This window comes from Cydia pomonella, chromosome 9 (assembly GCF_033807575.1).
Source record: "Cydia pomonella isolate Wapato2018A chromosome 9, ilCydPomo1, whole genome shotgun sequence".
NCBI classification, from domain to species: domain Eukaryota; kingdom Metazoa; phylum Arthropoda; class Insecta; order Lepidoptera; family Tortricidae; genus Cydia; species Cydia pomonella.
Genome location: NC_084711.1, coordinates 1,781,911 through 1,806,146, shown reverse-complemented (window position 1 = coordinate 1,806,146; position 24,236 = coordinate 1,781,911). Strand labels below are relative to the sequence as shown.

General features: G+C 36.1%; 1 protein-coding gene across 11 annotated transcripts in view; it reads left to right on the top strand.

The window, feature by feature from the left end:
• LOC133521066 (disintegrin and metalloproteinase domain-containing protein 11) overlaps window positions 1-24,236 on the top strand; it is an 813,047-nt gene that overhangs the window by 432,031 nt on the left and 356,780 nt on the right. For all 11 annotated transcript variants that reach the window (XM_061855801.1, XM_061855805.1, XM_061855799.1 and 8 more), the window contains one exon: window positions 5,102-5,152. In XM_061855801.1, the coding sequence (XP_061711785.1) occupies window positions 5,102-5,152 (51 nt within the window). The remainder of the gene's footprint in view (window positions 1-5,101; window positions 5,153-24,236) is intronic.

Sequence of the window (24,236 nt, the reverse complement as noted above, 5' to 3'; positions counted from 1 at the left end):
AGTGTATTAAATGAAGATGCAGTGGATTGAGATCGCGTGTAATTAGCTCATTTAATTTATGTTTAGAATTTGAGGAAAAATGTTTCGGATATTTTAGTAGCAGAAAGAGGTATAAAGTACCTTTAAAGTAATTGGATGGAAATGTAAGGGTAACTAGGTATTTGTCCTTAGGGCATAAAAATTTAATTCAGTAACATTTTGTTTTTCACAATGGTTTGAATTTTAGGCCTCTGTAGACGCCATTGTTATATAAGAGAACATTACATATTAAAAACAACTAGAACGAAATAAACAGTAAGGTACCTTAAATATACAGTTGACAAACGGCCTGATTCGAAGAATGATTAAGACACGTTTAAGATCTGTAAAAGATCGATAACTAAACGACATGTTAAAATTTACGTTTAGTCGATTCCGCTGTGATCCCAATAAGATCTATGTATGATTTTTCTAACGTCAAAGTGACATTGGTTGCCCGAATCGAGCTGCTTCTGTCAATTATACGGCATACAAGCGATATCTAAATGAGAACTTATCTAAACCAGAACTTATCGTTATCGTATCTTATTCTTCAAATCGGGCCGAAACACGCTAGTATTTCTTTTTTTTATTTACTTATATTAAATCACATAATACAAATTTACATAAAATATCGGATAAAAAAGATAGGTATATAAAAAACTATGTTAAAACCAAGAAAAACAGTATAGCAGTATTTCATAGAGCAGTTCAATTTAGCTAGGAGCATAAATTTGTCTAGTTTGACAAAGTGGCATCTTATCGGGAATCTCATCGTAATTGGCCGGCGCCGCGGCCGCGATAGCACCCTGTCGCTGTTAATGTGTCACGCTCCATAGTTTTAATAAGTGTTGGGAGTTTGTTAGGAATTTATTGAGTTGGTAAAAAAATATTTCCAGTAGTTTCTATGCCTTATAATTTATTATTTTTCAGTCTTTTTGTTGAGGTTATTTTAAAAATCTATTACTTTATGCAATTAGGGCGAAATAACAGAAAATGCGAAGAACTTGCAAAAAAATTACAAGCATGACAGTTTTGATGTATGTGGTGTTAGAAATTTGGATACAACATAATACTATGTTGTTAACGTTTCTATAATTTTTCAACAAAGTATAACCTTTACAATTCAGTACCGACGATATTTTTAGCATTCACTTTAGCAATCAAATCTCAGAATTGATTAAAACGATACAATTCAACTACTGGTATTGCGTTCGAAAGCTCTGTAGTCTCTGTACCTTCAAATACTAGGTAACGAAATTAACAAGAACATTCAAAGGTGGCAAGGTGGGGTTTGAGTGCCCGTTTTAGCCGTCAATTTCCGTTCAATAGTTCGGAGTGTGCCCAGAGTCCACCCTGGTTGGATCAATGGCGTTTTGTAACGGTTTACGTTGGACATACCTACTGTAGTTTGTGAGATTGAAGGTTGCTGGTGATACTTCCATATTCATTTAAATTGTATTTTTTTTATTTACTGCATGTTAGTTATAAGATGGTAAGAGGTAATGTTTTGATAAGATATATGTGTCCCACCGAGATTTTTGCCTATCCCATATTGAGATACCCTCCTGCCACTGTTTCGCCCTAAACTCTATACATCCAGCTTTATCATGCGGACGGTTATAGAGTGGAACTCACTTTATGCAAATCTATTCCCAGCTTACTATAATTTGAATCATTTTGAAATCAACAGTGAATAGATATCTTTTAGGTAAACATGCTCCATCTTAGAGACACTATTAGGTGAGATTTTGGTCTATGCTTACCTTTTTTCAAATAAATAAAATCGAGACAAACGAAATCATAGATTAGTCACAGTTCTTGGGATTAGTTGTCAAGCAGAGCTCCCATGAGACGTGGAAAAAAGCGGAGTTGTATATTTTAAACAAAAATGCATTACAATGTGTCCACGCATGTAGGAGTGGACGAGAAGATCTTGGGGTCGTGGATGAGGTGAGTTAAATGACACTCGTAGTCCAATATGCACGTATAATAATTTAACCTTTATGATACATAGATGTTAAGTTATCACTGATTATTAACGTCGGGCACAACCGTCCGTCGCAAGATTGCTGAGAGAATGCCGCTGCCGGCCCCACTTCTCCGTGCCCGCGGCGCGGCTCGTCGGCGACGGCTCCCAAAGATGCCCGAACAAAGACGAGGCGTTAACACAATGTTAGCGAATGAAACATAATTTACATCATCACAGTATCTAGGCAGAACTTTGCTCTACGAAAATATATGTATATACGTTATATCAGATAAAACCCTTTCAAAATTAATACTTGAAACTTTCCGGCGTCCCCTTCACAAGGCACGTACAGTGAGCAACAACTATACACAACCAAACAAACCATCCAGATTGATCTACGTAAGACTCTATTGTCAAGAGCATAAGGCTTGTATACACACTTTAAGCATGCAATATTGGTTGGCTACTTCGCTTACCGTACGAGCTCGTACAATACATATTTGCAAAGTCAGCAAGACAAAAAGCTCTTATTGTACCATAAAAGGTTATGATGCCGTTCCGGTATCATTATTGTTTAAAGGGCAAAGTCGGTAGTAATATCATTATTATTATGTCGTATATATGATAATAGGAAATGGAAGGGACAGCAAGTACGTTTCCGAACGTTATTACTTTTATTACTTTAGCTAAGTGAATTAGGTTTATTAATAATCAAAAATGTCCATAACTGCTTGAGTCCTGCCCTACTATTTGCGGTTTCATACATTCGGTTTTTAGAGTATGTTGATTTAAACTTACACAATCTTCACTTATAAATATAAAACTGCTTTTATAATTTGGTCTGGCGTTTCGAATGTGACGTTACGTTCGTGGTGACAGGCAGACGAGTGAAGCATTGTATCAACATCTAGCTGCGCGGGTTTTGCGAACTACCCGCCCTTGATCTTGATAATTATTCTTTAAGGGATATATACGCGTTCACCAACACAATACATATTTATAAAGAATAATAATAAGTTAGATTTCTATCAGGTGGAAAACTTTCCCAGTTGGACTGCTCAAGATTCGAGCGAGATGAAATAAAAAAAGTTCTTCATTACTTCTGTAAAATCATTAAATATACCTACGGAATTGTAATACGTAAAAAAATCATGCTTCTCAAAAATAATTACCGTACAATTTGCCTACTTTGCTACTCACTACACGTGCTTGTACTTTAACAGTTTATATCATTATATGAAAACTATATCACAACCTCATTTAAGTGTTACATCATGATAGTAATGATAGTTTACTTTAAAACGGTATATAAATAAATAATATTTTATATATTACACAAATTGACTAAGTCCCACAGTAAGCTCAATAAGGCTTGTGTTGAGGGTACTTAGACAACGATATATATAATATATAAATATTTATAAATACTTAAATACATAGAAAACACTAATCAATCTGGCATCACACGAATAAATGCACTTACCAGGATTTGAACCCGGGACCATCGGCTTCATAGGCAGGGTCAATACCCACGAGGCCAGACCGGTATATATCAACATTTCCATCTTATTTTAAACACCATCATTTAATAGAATTTGACCTTTAAAATAACACTTGCACAGTCTGTGTCGTCAACATCGCTGCCGAGTTAGCTTAGTATGACTCTACCAGACTCTAATAGCTTTAAAATTAAAATTCAATATCGAGATTTGGAGCTAAGTATTTTACGCTACAAAAAAATACGACGCACCAAGAGCTCAAACGCAAAAAAAAACCTACAAAAACGCACAATATTAAAACAAAATTAAACCTCCGCACTTTTGTCTGGCAATACTAACGAGGCAATCATAACAACAATGGTACACCGATGAATGTGACGTCATCAGTACAACCCTTATTGTGTAATTTGGGCGCTGGTAATTATTTTCTGTTACGGGTTTTTTGCGTTGGTAATGATCTTTTTTGCGACCGTGCGATTCTGAAAGTCATGCTTTAATTTCCTTAAGCTTGCACTTATTTGCTTAGTTAAGTAAACTTACTCCGGCAAAGGACTAGATAAGAAAGATTTACTTACTTAGATATATTATTAAAGATTTACCTACTTAAAATTTAAGTTATTAAGAGCTTATTACTGCACTGAGATGTTTTGAAAACTTTGGTGGCATCATATTCCTCACGTTATTCCGTCTTTTTTTGCCACGGCCTATGGGAGCCTCCTGGGGTCCGCTTGGCAACTAATTTCAAGAATTGGCCTAGACAGGACGTTTGAGAACTTGGGTTTGATTCTTAATTACATTTTATTGGGATACGATTGGGATAAGGAAGTGTCATTTATAAAGAGTGAATTGTATCAATGTATTTATATATTACTTGTGTTCTTAATGTCTTCATCTTTAACTTGACAATTTTGTCTTTGCCGGTGAAATATAAAATTAGCACAAATATTTAACTAGCATTTAGTTTAAGCAAGAAGAAGAAAACAATCAGAATGAACTTATAATATTGCTTAAGACTATTACAGTTTTTGTATGAATATAACTGAACTGGTTTCCCCTAAGCGTTACAGATATTTTTGCTCCTGAGTCCCAGAATTCATTGCTATGTTTTGAATTTAGAACTTTCTATAATTAGTCAATAAAAGTTCAAAGCCTATTTTTTAATTATCTACCTACAATTTATTGTACACAGAGGCTTTACAAGGTAAACTTACCAAAGGAAAGAACGTACATTAGTCACATGTCAGGGAGTCTAGCTGTCAGTCGTAACCCATTCTGTTAAATAAAAAATGAAACGAAATACGCGTTTTAGGTTGCTAGTACTTTGTCCCGGGATACTCAGGAGACTAAGATGTACAGTCAGTATCAATAGTAGCAGATGAAACAACGCACCGAAAGTATCTACCACCCTTGAATACTTTTCCAAATGGTATATACCTATGTACAGTTCTCGTTCAAAAGTATGTACCACAGTCTAATTGATATACATATAGATATGTATTATATGTTTTTTTAAGGCACCCGAGAACAGTATTGACACATAGTTGGATACGCTACTACGTTGCTCTGTATAAGAAAAGTTCAATTATTTATTTGTTTCATTTGTTTGTTACAGAAGCTGATTACACACTGGACGATTCATTTTGGAATGAAGAAAGCCCAGTTGGTAAGTGCCTACTTATTCCAAGGCATAGTTGTCATCAGATATATCGGCTAACGCGTTTACTGGTCACACGACATTAGCTGAACAAATCCCTATTATCAAGACTTTGAAGTACAAATTCAGATATTGTATATTTAGTTATATATTAATAAATGGTTCAGCCTATAAATACGTCTCACTGCTAAGCACAAACTTCCTCGCACGAGCGCGAAGACTTGGGCTGAAGTCGCAACGTTGATCCAATGCAGAGTTGAAGACTTCGCATATTTATTTTCTTCGTGGATCCTTCAACAAAAAACTAATGATCAATATCAAATTATATTTCGTACATAAGTTCCGATATGAGCCAGGATTTGAACCTACAACCGGATTGATAGTCAAGCGTCAGATCCACTCGTCCATGATGAAGAAATAAGATAAGTAAGTAATATTACGAAAATTCTAAAAGATACAAACAACTACTTTTTTAAATAACTTTAGTATTCTGTGTCGCGCCAAAAGTAATATTGGTACCTAGCTTAGCGCTATAAGTCAAGATTATGACTTATCCAACCACCCAATATTCTAAATTTAGACCTAATATTACAAAATTAAGGAACCATCTGCCATCTGCGCGATATCTCTTGCGTATAATATGATTCTTGAAAAATTCACTGACTCGTTACAGAAAATCATCTGAAATACGAAATTTCCAGACAGCGTCCGTCATTCCCGTCCCAAAATAAACTAGCATAGGTATGGCCTTGCGATTCATAAGAACTATTGTGTGATGAGAGATCTTACTTAACACTGGTTCTTGTGGAGGTACAACGTGGATGGGATGGAAAATAACGAACCAGACACCGTTCCTCAGGGAGGGACGAAAGTACGCTATAACCGTTTCGAAGGCTTAGTCGTCTGTTCGTTGTTGATATTTCTTCATATTTCGCATAGCTTAAGCTCCAATGAGCTTGGAAGTAATGAGGATTTTACGCAATAGGATGTTAATAATAATAGTTATCAGAATAGGTATTGACGTATAATGATGTTGTCAAGGAAAATATTCATAATGTAGTTACCAGGTGATTTGTATGCTTACTTGGGCAAACATATCTAATAAATGATCTTATTAAAATAAGAGTAGGTAACATAAAATTTGCCCATTTGCTCCCTATTAGTATGAGTCCACAATGCACCAGTGTATTGCGTTGCTTTGCGTCGCGTTTTTTATCGCAGGCGTCCTCGCAGCGTTGACGCTGCGTCGTTTTTTCATATATTTTTTTTGACATGCCACATTAAATGCGTTGCGACGACGCGACGCAACGCGACCCAACGCACCTGTGCGGCCTGGCCCTTATGTAATTGTGTTCTAAAAGTTTTAGCGGAGTGTTGTTGTGATAGTAGTAATGGTCTTATTTAAATCAGCATATAGGTATATAAACATACCTACCACCGTTAAAAATTAAATGTAATTTCAAATTTTGGAGCAAAGTTGGCATTTTACATTACGGTTTACAGACGCCTCAATCTGCAAATATCATACGCCATTGCTTTTTCAAATAGTATAAATTTCTGAATTCCAACAGATGAACTTCAAACATGGTGTACAAGTTTAATAAGTAAAACATATCCTAATAAACAATTCCAAAACTAAACAAAACCGCCCTGAATATACCAACGCAAAACGAATTCAACAAATAGTCAGTAGCCCATCAAAACCGCTTCAAACGGGGACTGTATTCCAACACCTTGCAGAGTACAGGCCAGAGTATGATTCAAGCAACTGTGACCTAAACATTCTTAACAACTGCGTGTAATCTGAGACCGCGAAAATTTTGGTTCCTTTGATTCAAATGTTCGCCTGCGGTTAATAAAAGTTGGAATAACCCGTGCAGGTTAGGAGAAAACTAGTTTGGCGCCTTTGATGTGGGCGCGAGGAATTTAGATTCATACGAGTTCAGAATTATAATGAAAAGGAATGCTTTTTATGATGATTCGAGAAATTTTGCACGTGGAACACATATTATCTCGAAATACACGGACAGCAAAAGTAATTCTTCAAGCCCACTGATGAAAAGACACGAGCGAGACGTGTTGAAAAATTGTGTACATTTTTATTATATCTAATTTAAAATACAATTTCAAAAGCTTATAATACCAATGTTAACATTACTTACCAAATAAATATTAAGGCGTTCGTGCCCGCTATATTTAATATAATATTCAAACACTTTCCTTACGAAGACTTGGTATTAAATTATAAACACTATGCATTTATAAATATTTTCAACCAACTTTTGTTTCACCGCACATAATTCTGTGAGAGAAAAAACTATGTTTCTTTTTTCAAATTGTTGATTAAAGTATGTAAAACAAAAAGAGTCTATTATTTTGGTACCATTCCAATAACAAGAATAAAACAAGTTATATTTTGTCTAGACGCCATAGTAGTGATTGTATTGAACGTTTATTCTTAAAACCTGCCTATGTATACATGTTAGATTGCGCTGACACGAGCGATACGCGTTTATGTCGCAGTAAACCATTGTGTTACTGGTGTTACTGCTGAACACTTCAAGTGACCAATTGCTTCACACCATGCTTAGTTATACAGATATGTTTATGAACGTCACCATACCAGAGAATGTCACGTACGCTAAAATGTTGCGTTCGCGACCCCTGGCTGTGTAATGCTGTGTCATGTGTGTGGTGTGGGGTGGTGTTGGTACTGTTACTGTAAGTGTCAGTCAGCTGGTTGTTTACTGCTGACGTAGGAATTAAAACGACTGTTGCTGGAAGTTACTGGTTCATGTTTATATTTAAAATATTATCATTTTTAATCTGTGCGTTTTGTGACAACATGATGAGTCATTTTTTCCAAACTGGCGTCGATGTAACAATTTAAAATGAAATAAGTTACGGTCAATTTATTTTACGCACAGTTTTTTTATATTTACATCTATGAACTTCGCCACAAGACCTTCCTACGGCCCGATTCGAAGAATGATTAAGACACGTTTAAGATCTTGGAAAGATCTTTAAAAGATCGATAAGTAAACGACATGTCAAAATTGACATTTATTTCGATTCCGCTGTGATCCCAATAAGATCTATCTACGATATTTCAAACGTCAAAGTGACATTGGTTGCCCGAATCGAGCTGCTTCTGTCAATTATACGACATACAAGCGATATCTAAATTAGAACTTATCTAAACCAGAACTTATCGTTATCGTATTTCATTGTTCGAATCGGGCCGCTAATTAGACCATAGTCGTTGTGTTAGCGTTTTTGTAGACAGTGTAAACCTACGTAATCGTATGTAAAAAGCCCGTATACTTGACATATGTATTTTTGGCAATTTTTTTAACGACACCTATATGCAAATCATTTATCAAGCTACCGTAAGCCGTAAAAGTGCATGGCGACTTTATCAATGAATTCATTCATCATAATTACTCCATGCAATTTCGCAGCTCACTGTACGTTCTTAATCCAATACCTATTTATTTAGTGTAACTTCCAGCGCTATATTATTCATTTACGTGATATACCGTACTGGTAATGCAATTCTCAAACATGTAATCCTAAATTCAATATACAAATTGACCTGGCAAAATACGAGCGCTAACTAAAAATCCACACAAATAGTCCCAAGCGCCTCGGCAAATTTGTCGATATACGCCATTTTGGAATGCGAATTCGCTTCCATCTTCCGTAGCTCAATCGTTTTTACGATAGCATTTGGCATAAATCGCGAGGTGAGCGATGTCGCTTGCATGCGACGTGTACTCATGTACACCCGACACGTACGCAAACAAGTTGCTGGTACAAGTTGTAGATTAAATACAGCTTTGACGTGACAGTTTTTTTTTATTTATACTACGTCGGTGGCAAACAAGCATACGGCCCGCCTGATGGTAAGCAGTCTGCTGCAACTCTAGAGGAGTTACATGCGCGTTACCGACCCTAAACTCCCACCCCCCTCGTTGAGCTCTGGTAACCTTAAACACCGGCAGGAACATAACACTATGAGTAGGGTCTAGTGTTATTTGGGTGCGGTTTTCTGTAAGGTGGAGGTACTTCCCCAGTTGGGCTCTACTCTAGATCTAGAAAGACATCCACTGGCTGTACCCTACCACACAAAGCGTGATGAGCTGATGAGATTCACAATGCCCATACCTCTCTTGTGGACGTAGTTTAAGGACGTACCCGGGTTCATAGTGTGTACCCGGGTCCACAGTGTGTATTGATCCGCTTTTCCTAAAACTGGTAGGGTTTAATCATGGTTTAATAAATTGAAATGACAGAATGGATATCAGAATGTGCCCTAACTTGAAGTAGGTCCCCCGGTAGAACATTTGGGAAACAACTGTTGTCACCGTCAACGTCATAAATAATAGTTAATACTAATAATAATATCGTCCTGTATTCTAGTATTAAGTTTCTTATGTTTTTTTTTTACTTGTGTTTTGATTTTAGCACACTTGAAAGTTTATTCTAAGACGAAATGTATTTGTGTAATAAATTGATAGCTGATACTAATACAAATAATTTGAAATCTTGTCGGAATGCACTAAGGTTGATATTAGCCTGTAGCCGAAAGGTATTACAAAAAAAAATAGGAACAATCATACACACATCGGCCTAACTCGAAAGTCGAAACTAAGCAAAGCCATACCATTACCATTTGGCATTGAAACTTTAGGTCCATTGGGTCCCAGCGCGCACAAGTTTTTTATTCGCGAAGCGACTACTTGACGTAACTGGCAACCGAAGAGCTGGCGGCTTCCTCGCACAACGTTTTAGCATTGCGATACAAAGAGGAAATGCTGCCATCTTTCTTGGTACAATGCTGAAGCCTAGACGGGCCTATTTTAGATTCAAGCTAGTTATTAACAGTAATACCTCTGTATGGGTATATCTATTATGCACATAAAGCACTTTTTTAATTGTATATTTAAAACAACAGCAAAGCGATACTAGATGACAATATATATACTTATTTAGATAAATCCATATCTCGGGAAAAATATTACACAAGTAAATGCCCTTACCGGGATTCGAACTCGGGACCTCCAACTTAGTGGGCAGGGTTACTACGGACTAGGCCAGGAGGCCGTTAACCGAGAGGGGAGCTATGTGATTTGAGATTTGTATACCAACACGTACAGTTGTGTGCTATACTATAGCAGTCAATAAAAAAATGAAAATTAGGGTTAACTTTAGATTTTTATAAAGATAACTTTAGATAACAATTATATTAGATTTTTTTATATAATTCTTCTGCATTACCTACCTGGTTCTATTTTCCTTTAAAAATCATTTGTAGTTTTACATGTATGTAAAATGTATAATTGTTGGTGCAATAAAGAATATTTACTTACTTACTTACCTACTTGACACTGATAATAAATAAATAAATATTAAATAAATATTATAGGACATTATTACACAAATTGACTAAGTCCCACAGTAAACTCAATAAGGCTTGTGTTGAGGGTACTTAGACAACGATATATATAATATATAAATATTTATAAATACTTAAATACATATAAAACACCCATGACTCAGGAACAAATATCCATGCTCATCACACAAATACATGCCCTTACCAGGATTTGAACCCGGGACCATCAGCTTCGTAGGCAGGGTCACTACCCACTAGGCCAAACCGGTCGTCAAATATTGGAAGTAAAAAAATAACATCATGAAAATCGTCTTTTTTACTAACTTGCGGAAATTCTTATAAAAACGTGAAACCCAACGAAAAAAATACAATTAAGTACTATAATTATAATTTATTATCTTGCCTATTATTTCAAATCAAAGCTTTACATCTAACTAAACCCATGTCATCCAGAAAAAAAAAAATTCTAAAAGACGACCTTCGTCGTAGAGTGTACAAGTGGTCCATCATTCGGACATTGTTGTTGATTTTTGACCGACTTAGTAGTGCAGAAGAATTATATAAAAAGGTAATAGTTAATTTTGAAACCGGACTAATCCTAACAAGGCCTAGTTTACCCTCTGGGTTGGAAGGTCAGATGGCAGTCGCTTTCGTAAAAACTAGTGCCTACGCCAAATCTTGGGATTAGTTGTCAAGCGGACCCCAGGCTCCCATGAGCCGTGGCAAAATGCCGGGACAACGCGAGGAAGAAGAAGGAGTTAATTTTGAAACAATGTCAAGTAATGCGGAAGAATTATATAAAAAGATCTTAAGTTATAGTTTTACCATAATTTTCCTTTTCTTATTGACTGCTATTATGTTGCACACAACTGTATGTAAATAAAATGTCGTTACACGTTCATCAGTTCCAAATACTCCGAAAGTTACAAGAAAGTACATATTCCTATTTAATTCTAGCAATATGCTTCACGTTTCATGCATTTTTAATCGATGATCACATGCATAGAAATAAATAGAGGCTTGAAAAACTGGGCTATCAATCCCTGCTCGTAAAAATTGTTCAGTAATCCTGTATATGCCCTCTAGCTGCCCATTTAACTAGGTACCTTTGAAATCAGATCATTCATTCAATGGTTGATCACGAGCATCGCTTTAACATATATGATCCTAGTACTTGTAGAGTACTTGGTCAAGTAGGGAAATCACTTTTCGCTGGGTGCACGACGAGTGCTGCCCTCATTTTGTGGGCTTTGCTATGTTAAATCTTATGGAGTTAAATTAGCTCAAACGGCTGCCACGGCCAATCATTCCTCAACATTACCAACCTACCTATCTGTATATGATCCACGCTGGGAGCCTTATCAGATGATACAGGAGGATTAAAGGTTTGGGGACTTCATACACACACATCTGAATATATTTGCAATTGTTTTTATACACTAATTACATACATACATACATATAATCACGCCTATTTCCCGAAGGTAGGCAGAGACCACGGATTTCCATGCACTTGCTACGATCCTGACATACCTCTTTCGCTTCCTTCACTTTCATGACATTCCTCATACACGCTCGTCGGTTTAGGGTGCTCTTGACCTGGCCTTTCTTCAGGATTTCCCCGATTTGACCAGAGAAAGTCCGCCGAGGTGTACCCCTTCCAGCTCCCTCTTCTACTTCTCCCTTATACACTCTCTTTGTTAACCTTCTTTCACTCATTATTTCCACGTGGCCAAACCATCTCAACATACCTTTCTCAATTTTTGTCACTACATCTTCGTTCAGTCCACACTTTTCATTCACTAATTAACGACTTATAAATATTAAGTGATAATGATACAACGTCGTGAGTAATTATTTGACACGAGCCGATGTTTGCACTAACATCTTCCGATTTGAAAGCCACCGCTTACCTAAGAGCACTTCAGTACTATAATTCCTACATTAAGATATAACTCGAACGAAATAAACAGTCGTATTCCGCGTTATCACAATCGAAACACGGCAGTTCGACTCGCCTCAGGCATTTACATACCAATGCATGTAAATTCTTACATTCATACACGCGACCACGCGCCCGAGGGACGTGACTCGTCTGCAAATCGATTTCGAATCGATTTGGCGCCGGAATAAGGATGTATGACGATTGAATAGACGATTTCAGTGGAATGAATTTATTTGAGTGATGGATTAATTCTCGTTATGGGTGGCTGAGGGTTTTAAGTTAAGTGTGTGGGGTGTAAGTAATTTCATGATACGAGTTCATTTGTAGATCAAGAACACTCGTGCTGAGATGATGAGAGATGAGATGACAATGAGCATCTTGCGGTTTTTACACACCTTTAAAAGTTTACCGCGTATATTTGTCACCGAAATGTGTGAAACCTACGAATTGTTTACAATTCCTACGAATTGTTGTCTGTTCGTGTATTTATAGCGGTTTTATACGTGTGTGTACTCATGTCAGTTTACCGAACTCCAATCGCGTTTGCTACAATGGGCGATATTTTGATATATTGTGAACGGACGGGCTTGTGTCTTGGTTATGTATGTGGTGCTCCATACCGTACAAAGTATATTAACTATGATGAGAGTTTGATATAAATATAATATGAGCTCGATATTTTATATTACATTATGACGACGGGGAGAGTACCCATACATTTTAACAATATGTAGTTGGTATCAATAATGACTATATTTATTAAGCTGAGATATAAACCTTCGAGTTGACTTCCAGTAGATGTAGTAATTGAAAGTTATAATTATGTTTAATATATGTAATTGTAATGTAGAGTGTCTTAAACAATATTAAATATAATGCGTCACTATGTTAAATTAGCAAAACACTCGTGTGGTCCTTTTAAGAAACTCACTTCGTTCGTTTCTTAAACCCACACTCGTGTATTTTAATGCCTTTTATTATGTAGCAGTCACATACACTACTATTATGATTCGTATCAGCGACATAAAATACCGAACAAAACAAACTAGCACTAAAACCGGACTGAACATAACAAATGAACAATAATCCCGGTAAAGCATTCAATTGTAGTGCTAATTTGTAATAAATTTAGTGTCTACAATAAGGTAAATATTCACATGGACTTAAGTCTTTCTGTTTCTAAATTTGGGAAGTCTTAGAAAGTCCAATTCACTCGCAAAACTTGAGTTTTACGATCGTCTAGCCATTCAGACTTAAAATATTCGATAGATTTCTTAATACTTGGAGTTTTTTTACCGTTTTAATTCCTACTTGTTCTATAGAATATCGGCAATAATAATATAGTATAGAAATCTTTTTTTATACACATTTGGAATTCATATGGATCTACTCTCAATTATAGTTTCCGAAACCGCAGCCAAATAACACTAGACCCTACTCATAGTGTTGTGTTCCTGCCGGTGAGTAAGGTTGCCAGAGCTCAACGAGGGGGGAGGGGTGTTAGGGTCGGCAACACGCATGTAACTCCTATGGAGTTGCAGGCGTACATAGGCTACGAATACTGCTTACCATCAGGCGGGCCGTATGCTTGTTTGCCACCGACGTAGTATTAAAAAAAAATTGTTATGAATCCGGATGCACTAGTAAATGCTTATTTATACAATAATTAAAGAAAGATTATTTTACTTTTTTATGATCTAAAGTCCTAAATTAATCTAAAACTTATAAATTGCAAACGCTTGTGTGAAATTTATACCCGGAGAGCGTAGAAAGTATGCTTTTAATATTTTAAGAATAATAAAATCGGCATGTGTAATATAAGTACCTACATGTATGTATGTTAAACATATCTACTATTATGGTTTTTTTTTTCAAATACCTACATTATTTGAATAAAAGTATTGTATGTTCGGCTCGGGTATGTTTTCTAACAAAAGCGCCATTTACAAGCCGTCAATATATTCAATTTTTCATTGTCTTTTTATTTCTTTATTCTGCAAAAAATTGCTATAAGTTAACGCATATGCATATAATTGTACCCTATCAGCTCACAATCCGCAGATAACCCACGACACAGTGACGTAAAATTTTATGCCTCAAATTTATGGGATTAATAAACGATTTCGCCTTACGATTATCGTGGAAGCCTTGCGCCCACACGTAGCCTGGGGAAATAAATTTGCCAATATGGTTCTTCGTGGTAGTAGAAGGTGAAATATGATTGTCATAAGGCACCGAGGAAACGAGTTCTACAGTTATAGGTCATTCGTTAAAGCGCTGTCCGAATGGCCGACTGTCTAAAATGGCTTGAAGTGCAGGGGTAATTGTGATGACAGTCCATTGTATTTTACGATATGAAGAGATATTTAATTTACTTTTTATTTTTGTTTTCTATAAGTACAACTAATCTTTAAATAATAAATTAATAAATACTATCACCCACCGCGCCGACCGTAAATGATGGTAGAATTTCTTCGCTGTATCCCAATTTCTAATTCGTTGAGCGAGGAAACTGCCTTTTTAAATGCCATGCTGTAGATTCTATAGACCGGTTTGGCCTAGTGGGTAGTGACCCTGCCTACGAAGCTGATGGTCCCGGGTTCAAATCCTGGTAAGGGCATTTATTCGTGATGAGCATGCATATTTTGTTCCTGAGTCATGGGTGTTTTCTATGTATTTAAGTATTTATATATATACCGTTGTCTAAGTACCCTCAACACAAGCCTTATTGAGCTTACTGTGGGACTTAGTCAATTTGTGTAATAATGTCCTATAATATTTATTTATTTATTTATTTATACATAACATACGTTTAACAGCTGAGTATGAATAGGTATCAGATTTTTCTATCAGACAATGATTGGCGCCAAACAAATCCCAATCTTTAATGTTTGTTCCGGTAACATCAATGGAAATCAATCTCAAATTATACATGACGGTAAACAATTTGTGTAATAATGTCCTATAATATTTATTTTTATTTTATTTTATTTTTTATAACTTTTGAACGAATAGTTGAACTTTTACCATGAACTTTAAGCAAAGCATAACGCCATGAATTTGATAGCCCGAGCAAAACCTGCCCTTTTATTAGTGCACGGCGGCATATATCACGTGGTACAAAGGGGCTGTAGAGCACCTGGCCCTTGACCACTCACTTTGTTTCACGTGAAAGGGCTGAATGCCAGCCCTCCTGGCAACGTATTCTTAATGCTTGCACGAGCGTACACGAGTGAAATAACCAGCGTTACATGATCTTATGAGAGGATGTGAAGCCAGGAAATTAGAAGGAAACAAAAAATATGATGTGCCCCACGAAACATGCGATGAAAACGAAGGGTATCGCGCGGGTTTAAACGTTTTAGGTACCTCAAAAGGAGCTGTTAAAATATACTTTTCTGCAATATTTTGCTTGTGACGTCGCTTGGCTATTATAGTTATTTTATACTGAAAATTATACTGCAATGGGGTTCGTGTCATCTACGATGATGCGCAGATTTGTCAAATCTAACCTTTAACTATATGAGAATACGAGTCAAGGCACGCGTCTTCGTGAATGACACGATCTATATGCTACTGGAATTAAATGTTAATCAGAATCGTGATTTTTTCTATCGAGCCAACTTTAACCTAGTAAACTATTTTATGGCATTTGCCTTAAACTAAAACATGTAAAAATTCAATATAAATACTGAAATTTTGGTTTAGGCATCTCTTAAGACCCTTAATTCTTAGTTTTAAATTATGTGTTAGAATTGGAACGTGACGGCCACATCATAAACCTGGGGTTTTTTTTCTAAAAGTCGTCATAGGAACGAATCACCTAATTAATTTACTAACATTAGTCTATTTTTTTATTTTATTTATTTAGGATTACCAACAGATAATACATCTTACATGCTCTTAAATCTATATGACAATCAGAACTGATTGCTTATCTAATTATAGGTAACCACATCTTATATAAGTGTCTTCTACCAGTGAACATGCAGTAATCTTACGGTTAAATTAATTAGTACCAGTACATTACATTAACTAATGCTATTCGTACAACTAGGATGATGGTAAATAGTTGATAATAATTATTAACTACTTATATACAAATATTTTATATAAATATTTTATTTACTATTAGTTTAAATAAGAAACACAAGACACAAACTATTTAACCGGTGAGTTTGGCTTAAAGGACCAGCATCCAGGACGTAATTGTAAAAAAAAAAACAACGATGAGTGTCCGGATTTGCTCGATCTTAACTCAAATTTGCTCGGTGGATATGCAGAATAACACCGCTGCAGGGCTGATTTTATGCACGTATTATTTTTAAGGCTTTGATGTGCATTGGATCGATTATAGTTAACAATGGGAGTGTGCAACGTGGAAGTCTTTGGCTTACATTTTGTCAGCCTTTTAGTTAGCATGCTTATATTTTGTGAAAGAATTAAAAATCAGGAATAAAAGGAAGCAATGATAATTGTTATACAACGTCGTATTTTTCACCGGGATTCGTTGTTTTGTGAGTTGATTGTTTAAAGTTAAGCTAATTTACTCAATATTATTTAAACTCACGGAGAGACGGACCAAGATAAGTCTGCAACGATTTTGATAGCACACGTAGTGTAAGTGTTATTTTAAACGTCAAACTTATATGAAATTATGACGTATAAATAACACTTGCAAATCGCTGCAGTCTAAATCTTGGTCTAACTCTACCTACTCGTATACTTATTCGACAATAATTTCGGTGGAGTTTATGTCTTTAAAATCTTTTCCTAAAATATTTGCGCTTAGGTAAATTTCTACTCACGAAATCGACAAAACTTTTTTTTTCAATTCTATGAAATAGTTATTTGTGCAACAAGAGACGAAAGTAACACTCAAAAATTTAAAAACACATACAACTTTTCACCTCAGTAGTGAGAACATATTAAAGGTTAAAAAAATTCAACATCAAGTAAAATAACCACATTTTTTTACATTCATGAATGAAAGGCATCATCATTATGACGAAAGCTTCTAGAAATATTACTGTATTCATGGCCTTCACTAAATTAGAAAGCTACTTTGTCTCACTCCCTGGAGTGACGAAAGTAGGCTTGTTCGAGCTGCTGAGGTGAAAAAAACCTTCCTGGAATATTTTCTTCATCATAAAATTATAAGAGAATCCTACGGAAGGAGTACAACCCATTTAATGAGTAAAATTTCGCTTTAGCGCTCGTAAAACCACAACCCCAGAAAAAAGACAAAAAAGTACAATTTAGTTCCACTAAAACACTTTGATCTCCATCTTAAACTCAAGTTTTTCCAGCTACATTTTTAACGCACCGTTTTATTGCGTTCTCAAGTAATGAACTAATAACCCGAACATTTTACGATGAGCTTTCTTTATTGCTGCCCAGAACAAGGCTGTTTACTTTTCAACTCGGCAGGATTAACGGTTTTTACGCGAACTTAACGCAGAGTTTGAGTTTTGTATTGCGGTGTCAAAGTTTCGGCGTAAATCTCGCTTTTGTTTCGGGTTATTAATTACAGAAGTAATGAGTGAGGTTGGTGTGAAGGTAAGTTTTTTAATGATATTTTTTTCGAAAAAAATATTATTATAAAGTATAATATTAAATATATTGAACTGGGTCACTCACGTATATATAATCGATGATTGCTTGTCATGTTTCGCTCCATAACGAAGAGCATTCAGTGCCCCTAGTGTAAATTTAGTCAATAGCGAAACGTGACGTACGCGTTTGCGTTAAGTCTCATTTTGTATGGGTTTTTGAACAGCGCGCCAAGCGGGACGTTTTGGAAAGTCAAAAATCTCATACAAAATGACACTTAACGCAAACGCGTACGTAACGTTTCGCTGTCGAAAATATTTACACTAGGGGTACTGATAGACCGCACACGTTGGTGAACGCAGACTCGACGACGAGACGAGAGATTTAATAAACCATTCATGGATCTAGAATATTAGGACATAGTTTCGCTAAAACACAACTAGGATTCCATCATCCACCAATTTCCTACTATTTACGCGTGACAGTTATCTCTATGGCCTCATCTACCAATCTGCCGTCAGTCAAATTGAGACGTTAGTCCATTATTTGTTCTAAGAAAAAATTAAATGCGTGGTCAAATGTTGCGAAAATTATACCGATTGAAAAAAAAGAGAACGGATAATTTTTCATAGATAAGTTAATCAATTATCACGTTATCTTTCGTTAAATACGATATTAATCCATGAAGTTGTACCCAAAGTGGAGGATGCTCCCACTTTTTTGCCATACTAAATTGAACCTTATCACCGAACTAGAAAGGTGTTCGTACCAAACAAGAGAAACTATACTCAATCCGCCTAGATGTACGTTCGTGACACGCACACATTGAAAACGTCCGCCATTGCAGTGTCACAGTTGGTCGTCAGTGGCGCGGCCTCTGTCAAGTTGTTCCTCTATGAAACTATTATAAAACATTTGTAGATACTTATCTGTAGTATTCATTGAAACATCGTGAGTCCTCGATTTATTACAAAGTAATAATCTTATAGATACCCACAACAACAGTTAATAGTAACTAATCAGTCTTTAGGTTCAGGACTAGAATTAGTTGCGTTTTCGCGCGCGAGTCCGTAGTTAAAGTCGCGCAGGATGTAAGGAGTCGCGCACGAGAACAGTCCGGGGGCCTACTGCCTCTCTTTCTCTTTTACTCTCACTAAGACGTAATTAGAGTGACAGAGAAAATACCCGCAATTGACGAACTTCGTTTTTTTGCGGTTATAGCCCTAACCAATTGTCTTATTAATAATAATAACGATTGTTTATCTTATCAGGCTATCACAATATGAACAATACTGCAAAACAAATGGATCTGTTCTTAAATGAGTTGCTGTGTTAATTGCTGTTACTAGCTGACAATAAGGCATAAGGAAGGCAATTTTTTGATAAATTCTAGTCAATTAAATCAGTGTGTTTTTTCAACTCTTACTACAGGACCGACCAAGATCTCGAATACAATGTTCGATGTCCCATAAAAAACATCGACCATCGACACCAGGATGAGCAGGATGTATAATATATGGAGTCGGACATCATTCCATGCATATATATCTATAAATGTATATAATGTTTAAGATTGTTTTTCACATCTGACCAGCCGAAAATGAATGAGCCAATTTTTTTCGCGAATTCGGAGTTAGTCGTATAATAAAAGTTCCTTAAATACTTTAAATGTAACTTAAATACTTCCAATCTTTATCCTTTAACATTTAAGGCTAGTTTTCACCAGCAGCACTGATCTTCTAGTACATGCATCTCGACACGAACGGGTCGTGTCACGTCCGGGGCGGGACACGACAACGGTTTTTCATGTCGCGCATGTGTTCCTGTCACGTATATTTTAATACTTTTTATGTAACGATGTTGGAAATAGTTTGCGCCTCGTTGTGGATGTGTTATAAATAAGCAAAACTTGAGGGGTGAAAACAAGTACGTTGGTATCCAGATATAAATTGACAGTTGTTTGAAAATAGTATTCTATACAATCGTGATATAATAAACAGATTTTCAGTTGAGTACCGAATATGCTGAGTTGCCTAAGTAAGGTAAAAGATTGTAAAGCTTTATTATATCACCATTGTGTACAATACTTTCTCTACGAGTCATCTAAAATAATACTTTTCTTACTATAAAACCTAAATAATTAATGTAAATTGGTAAGTATCTCAGTAGACAAAAAATGTAGTACAAAAGACATAAACACGCGAAGTAACTTACATATAAGTACTCTTTACTGTCTCTTTTTTCTCTTCAAGACGGCAGTGAAAAACGTATGGTGGTTTTCATGGAGTTAGGTTTTTTAGATAATAGTTTTCAGAAGAAGAAGGTATTAACTTACATATTAATCCAATGTAGATAGTCTGTTTTGTTTTAAGACTAAGGTCGTTAATTAATTCTCGTTGGTCTTTGTCCCGCGTGATGTCATTAATAATGCGTTCATCAAAACTCGGCAACAAAACCTATTGTATTGGGGTTTAATGTGGATGGTGGAAAGTGGCGGACTCATTGTGGTGTCCTATGGCTTTCAGTTTTAGTAGAATAGTATGGTTTTGTCTACCAAAAGAAGACTCACTAAAAATACTGAATTAGTTAATTTATTTTTGAGTTTTGTATTTTGTACAATTAAAACAATAAAACAAAATTATTCATCCGCTTGAGTTTTTCATCTGAGTCGTTATTTTCTGTCGATGTCACTTTTAGAAATAGAAATAGAATTTGTTTTATTCATAAACACACAAACAGTAATAGACAGACATAAAAGAGAACATAGTGAGAGTAAAGTGTCACGAAATGGCCTCATCTCAGCATGTTGCTGGCGACTTCCAGCGCTGATCTTCCGATGAGACCATCGAGTGCGAAGTAATCACGGAAGGTAACAGAAAAAAGGAAAGATACATAAAATAAACATGACGAACATACTTAACACTAAATAAAATTGCACGGACGAAACGAACGTCCAGTCTGTACCGGTCCGGTCGGATCGTATCGTGGTGCGGCATTAAGCGTGCGCAACTTTTCGTAAAAATTGCTACATTACGATGAAGAGTAGCGAAAGATGTTATATTGAATTAAAAAGTTAGTATTATGTATGTCTCTCTGTAACTGTTTTGCAATAAAGGGAATTTGTATTGTTGTATTGTATGGAGAACCGAGCTTGCTGGGGACCCTTAAGTATTAAAACACGAAGTGCCATTAAAACCGCCAAAAGTTATTTCATATTAACGCACGAGGCATGGTATAATGTGCCGATATGCACGGCCCGCTGACACCTTTGTCCAGACGTGTAGACGCGTGAACTCGCAAATTACCTGTTCAATTTAATTGACAGACAGTGTATAATTAAAAGAGCGTGTGTGACAGGGGGGAAAAGAGTTAATAGGGTAACATCGTTGAAATTGGCAAAGTTTTTTAAAAAATTCTAACAATTTAATGGGGACGCGCTTTGGTAATTTTTTGTGCAAAAATTTGTGCCGTTTTTGGCGTATTACATTATGATAAAATTAAACCCATTCACAAAAACTTGATATAATTAATAGAATGGTCCCGAATATTTTTAGCATTTTCAAATTTTCATACAAAATGAATATTACGAGTTACGACGAAATATTTAGAGCAGCAATGCACTTTTTCTGGATCTGGATAATTTCATTATGAAAATTTAAATAGCCACGTTAAAACATTGTTATTGGAGGATTTTTAAACAATATATTCTGTGAAATATTATTTTATTCATATATAGGTGGCCAGTTACAATTTCAGTATGACCTACCTACCACTATACCATATGTAGCACCTAGTATATATTATTATTATGAGCCCATATTGTCCCACTGCTGGGCAAAGGCCTCCCTCTTATTCTTCCACGTGTCCCTCTATCTTCCTCTCAGCCACCAGAAGCTTACTTTCCTCCTTCAAAGTTAGTGTCGAGTACATACTGGCCTACAGCAATATCATTACGAGTATTACTAGTATCTGATCCGCAATAACTATACAAATTGATAGGTACTTAACTGTCGCCACTGTTAACATCGCTATCAACAAGCCGAAAATTTAGCTTCCTCTCTTCATTTTACAACCCTAAACCATACAAACATGATATACACAAGTTTCACTCGGCAAACCTTCAAAGGAAAACTTCCAAAACTTGTAAAGCGAAGACTTAGTTTAACTCACTCTATTTAAAAGTTAAAACCGCGGGCGACAGGCAAGCTGTTGTCTAAAGTGTTTATTAAGAAAATCTTAGCTCTTGTTCGGAAACACTTTAATCTAAACTTGGCGTAAAACTATTTTGAACGGAGTGAGCCCGTGTGATGATTTTAAAGGATTTATTTCAATTTCAGTCTTTTTTAAATAAATATTATAGGACATTATTACACAAATTGACTAAGTCCCACAGTAAGCTCAATAAGGCTTGTGTTGAGGGTACTTAGACAACGATATATATAATATATAAATATTTATAAATACTTAAATACATAGAAAACACCCATGACTCAGGAACAAATATCCATGCTCATCACACAAATACATGCCCTTACCAGGATTTGAACCCGGGACCATCAGCTTCGTAGGCAGGGTCACTACCCACTAGGCCAAACCGGTCGTCAACAGTCTTTGACGAACAGAACGGAGTCATGGCGCGTTACAACTGTGAACTTTTTTATGTTTTTGTATGTTAGTTTGGAAGCATATCAAATTATTTTATTAAATACTTAATTTGATTAATGTTATTTTAAGTATTCATACTACTATATATAAATTATACTTTGAGGATTTAACAATTGGAGACGCCTTGTCTCTAATTTTCTGTACAAAACAGTCTACCGATTTTTGCGGGGGAGGGGCACGTCAAATGTATGGCTTGTACGTAACGTACAAATAGCCATGTCAGATAAACGTCAGTCCATCCAATACATATGACCATTGACCGAGGTTTTCGACAGAGGGGAAGCTCTTAAAGGCGACCGGTTTTTAAATCTTTCAAGAAATTATAGACTAAAATAGATGTCATATACTTAATAAGAAAAACTTATCAAGCCCTCCAGTGGTGGAGGGTGGATTCAAACGCGCGTCATCAGTTTACGCCGTAACGGGGTAGCCTTAAAGTCAAGTGCATCTCGCTTGTACCAATGTCAGTACGAGGGAGATGTATTGTGCGTTAGTTTACGCACTTGTTTACGAATATGTTAGTGTCAAATTCTTGCTAAGGATCCAGGGCCTGTGATGCGTAAGCTGAAGGCGCTCGTTTGCATACGGCCTCTGCCACTCAAAGGCATGGTATTGTACTTATTTATTACCTACTGGCTGTGACGACGGCTCTGTCTGTAGGATTTCGTTTATGTCACTGCATCTCTTAGGTGTTCTTAAAATGTTTTGACAACAGTGACATATCAATATCATTCTTACAGACGGTTTCTAATTTTAATTATATGGTTCATATTTCTGCAACCAACCACATTTGACAGTGACAGATCAGATTCATATCTAATCCAGATAGAATTCACAACCTGTTATAATTATTACAGTACGCTTGTTAGCCTCAGCTTATCAATGCACGCTTCTGATCTATTATTTTTATTGATAAAAGGTAATATTTGACCACAATCTCACCTGGTAGTAAGCGCCGATGCTGATGATGGAGCATGCTTACCTAAAATATGAATATTCAGTCTAGATTTAATAAAATCCAAGTTATAATGGACTGGGAGTAGATTCGCTATAAGTTTTTTTTTTATGATAGAGGAGGCAAACGAGCAGATGGATCACCTGATGGTAAGCGATTACCGCCGCCCATGGACACCCGCAACACCAGAGGGGTTGTAAGTGCGTTGCCGGCATTTAAGATGGGAGTACGCTCTTTCCTTGAAGGTTTGAAGGTCGTATCGGTCCGGAAATACCGCAGGCGACAGTTCATTCCACAGTATTTTAAGAAAAGAAAATTAACGATTATACACACCTATTTTAATTCTCTAAGTGCGATATATCTTAGAGAGCCTAGGTCTACCTATGAATTATTAAAATTCATGTTTTTTTTTTCATAAATGTATGTTTTAGTTTCATTTCGATTGCTTCATAATGAAAATATCTTTAATCCTTTAATTTTATCCATGGAATAACACTAGCTACATATTTTCATAATTCAACCCTCCACGCGCTCGCGCCGCGCGGATGACAACTGAATTATGCATCAGCCTGCATTT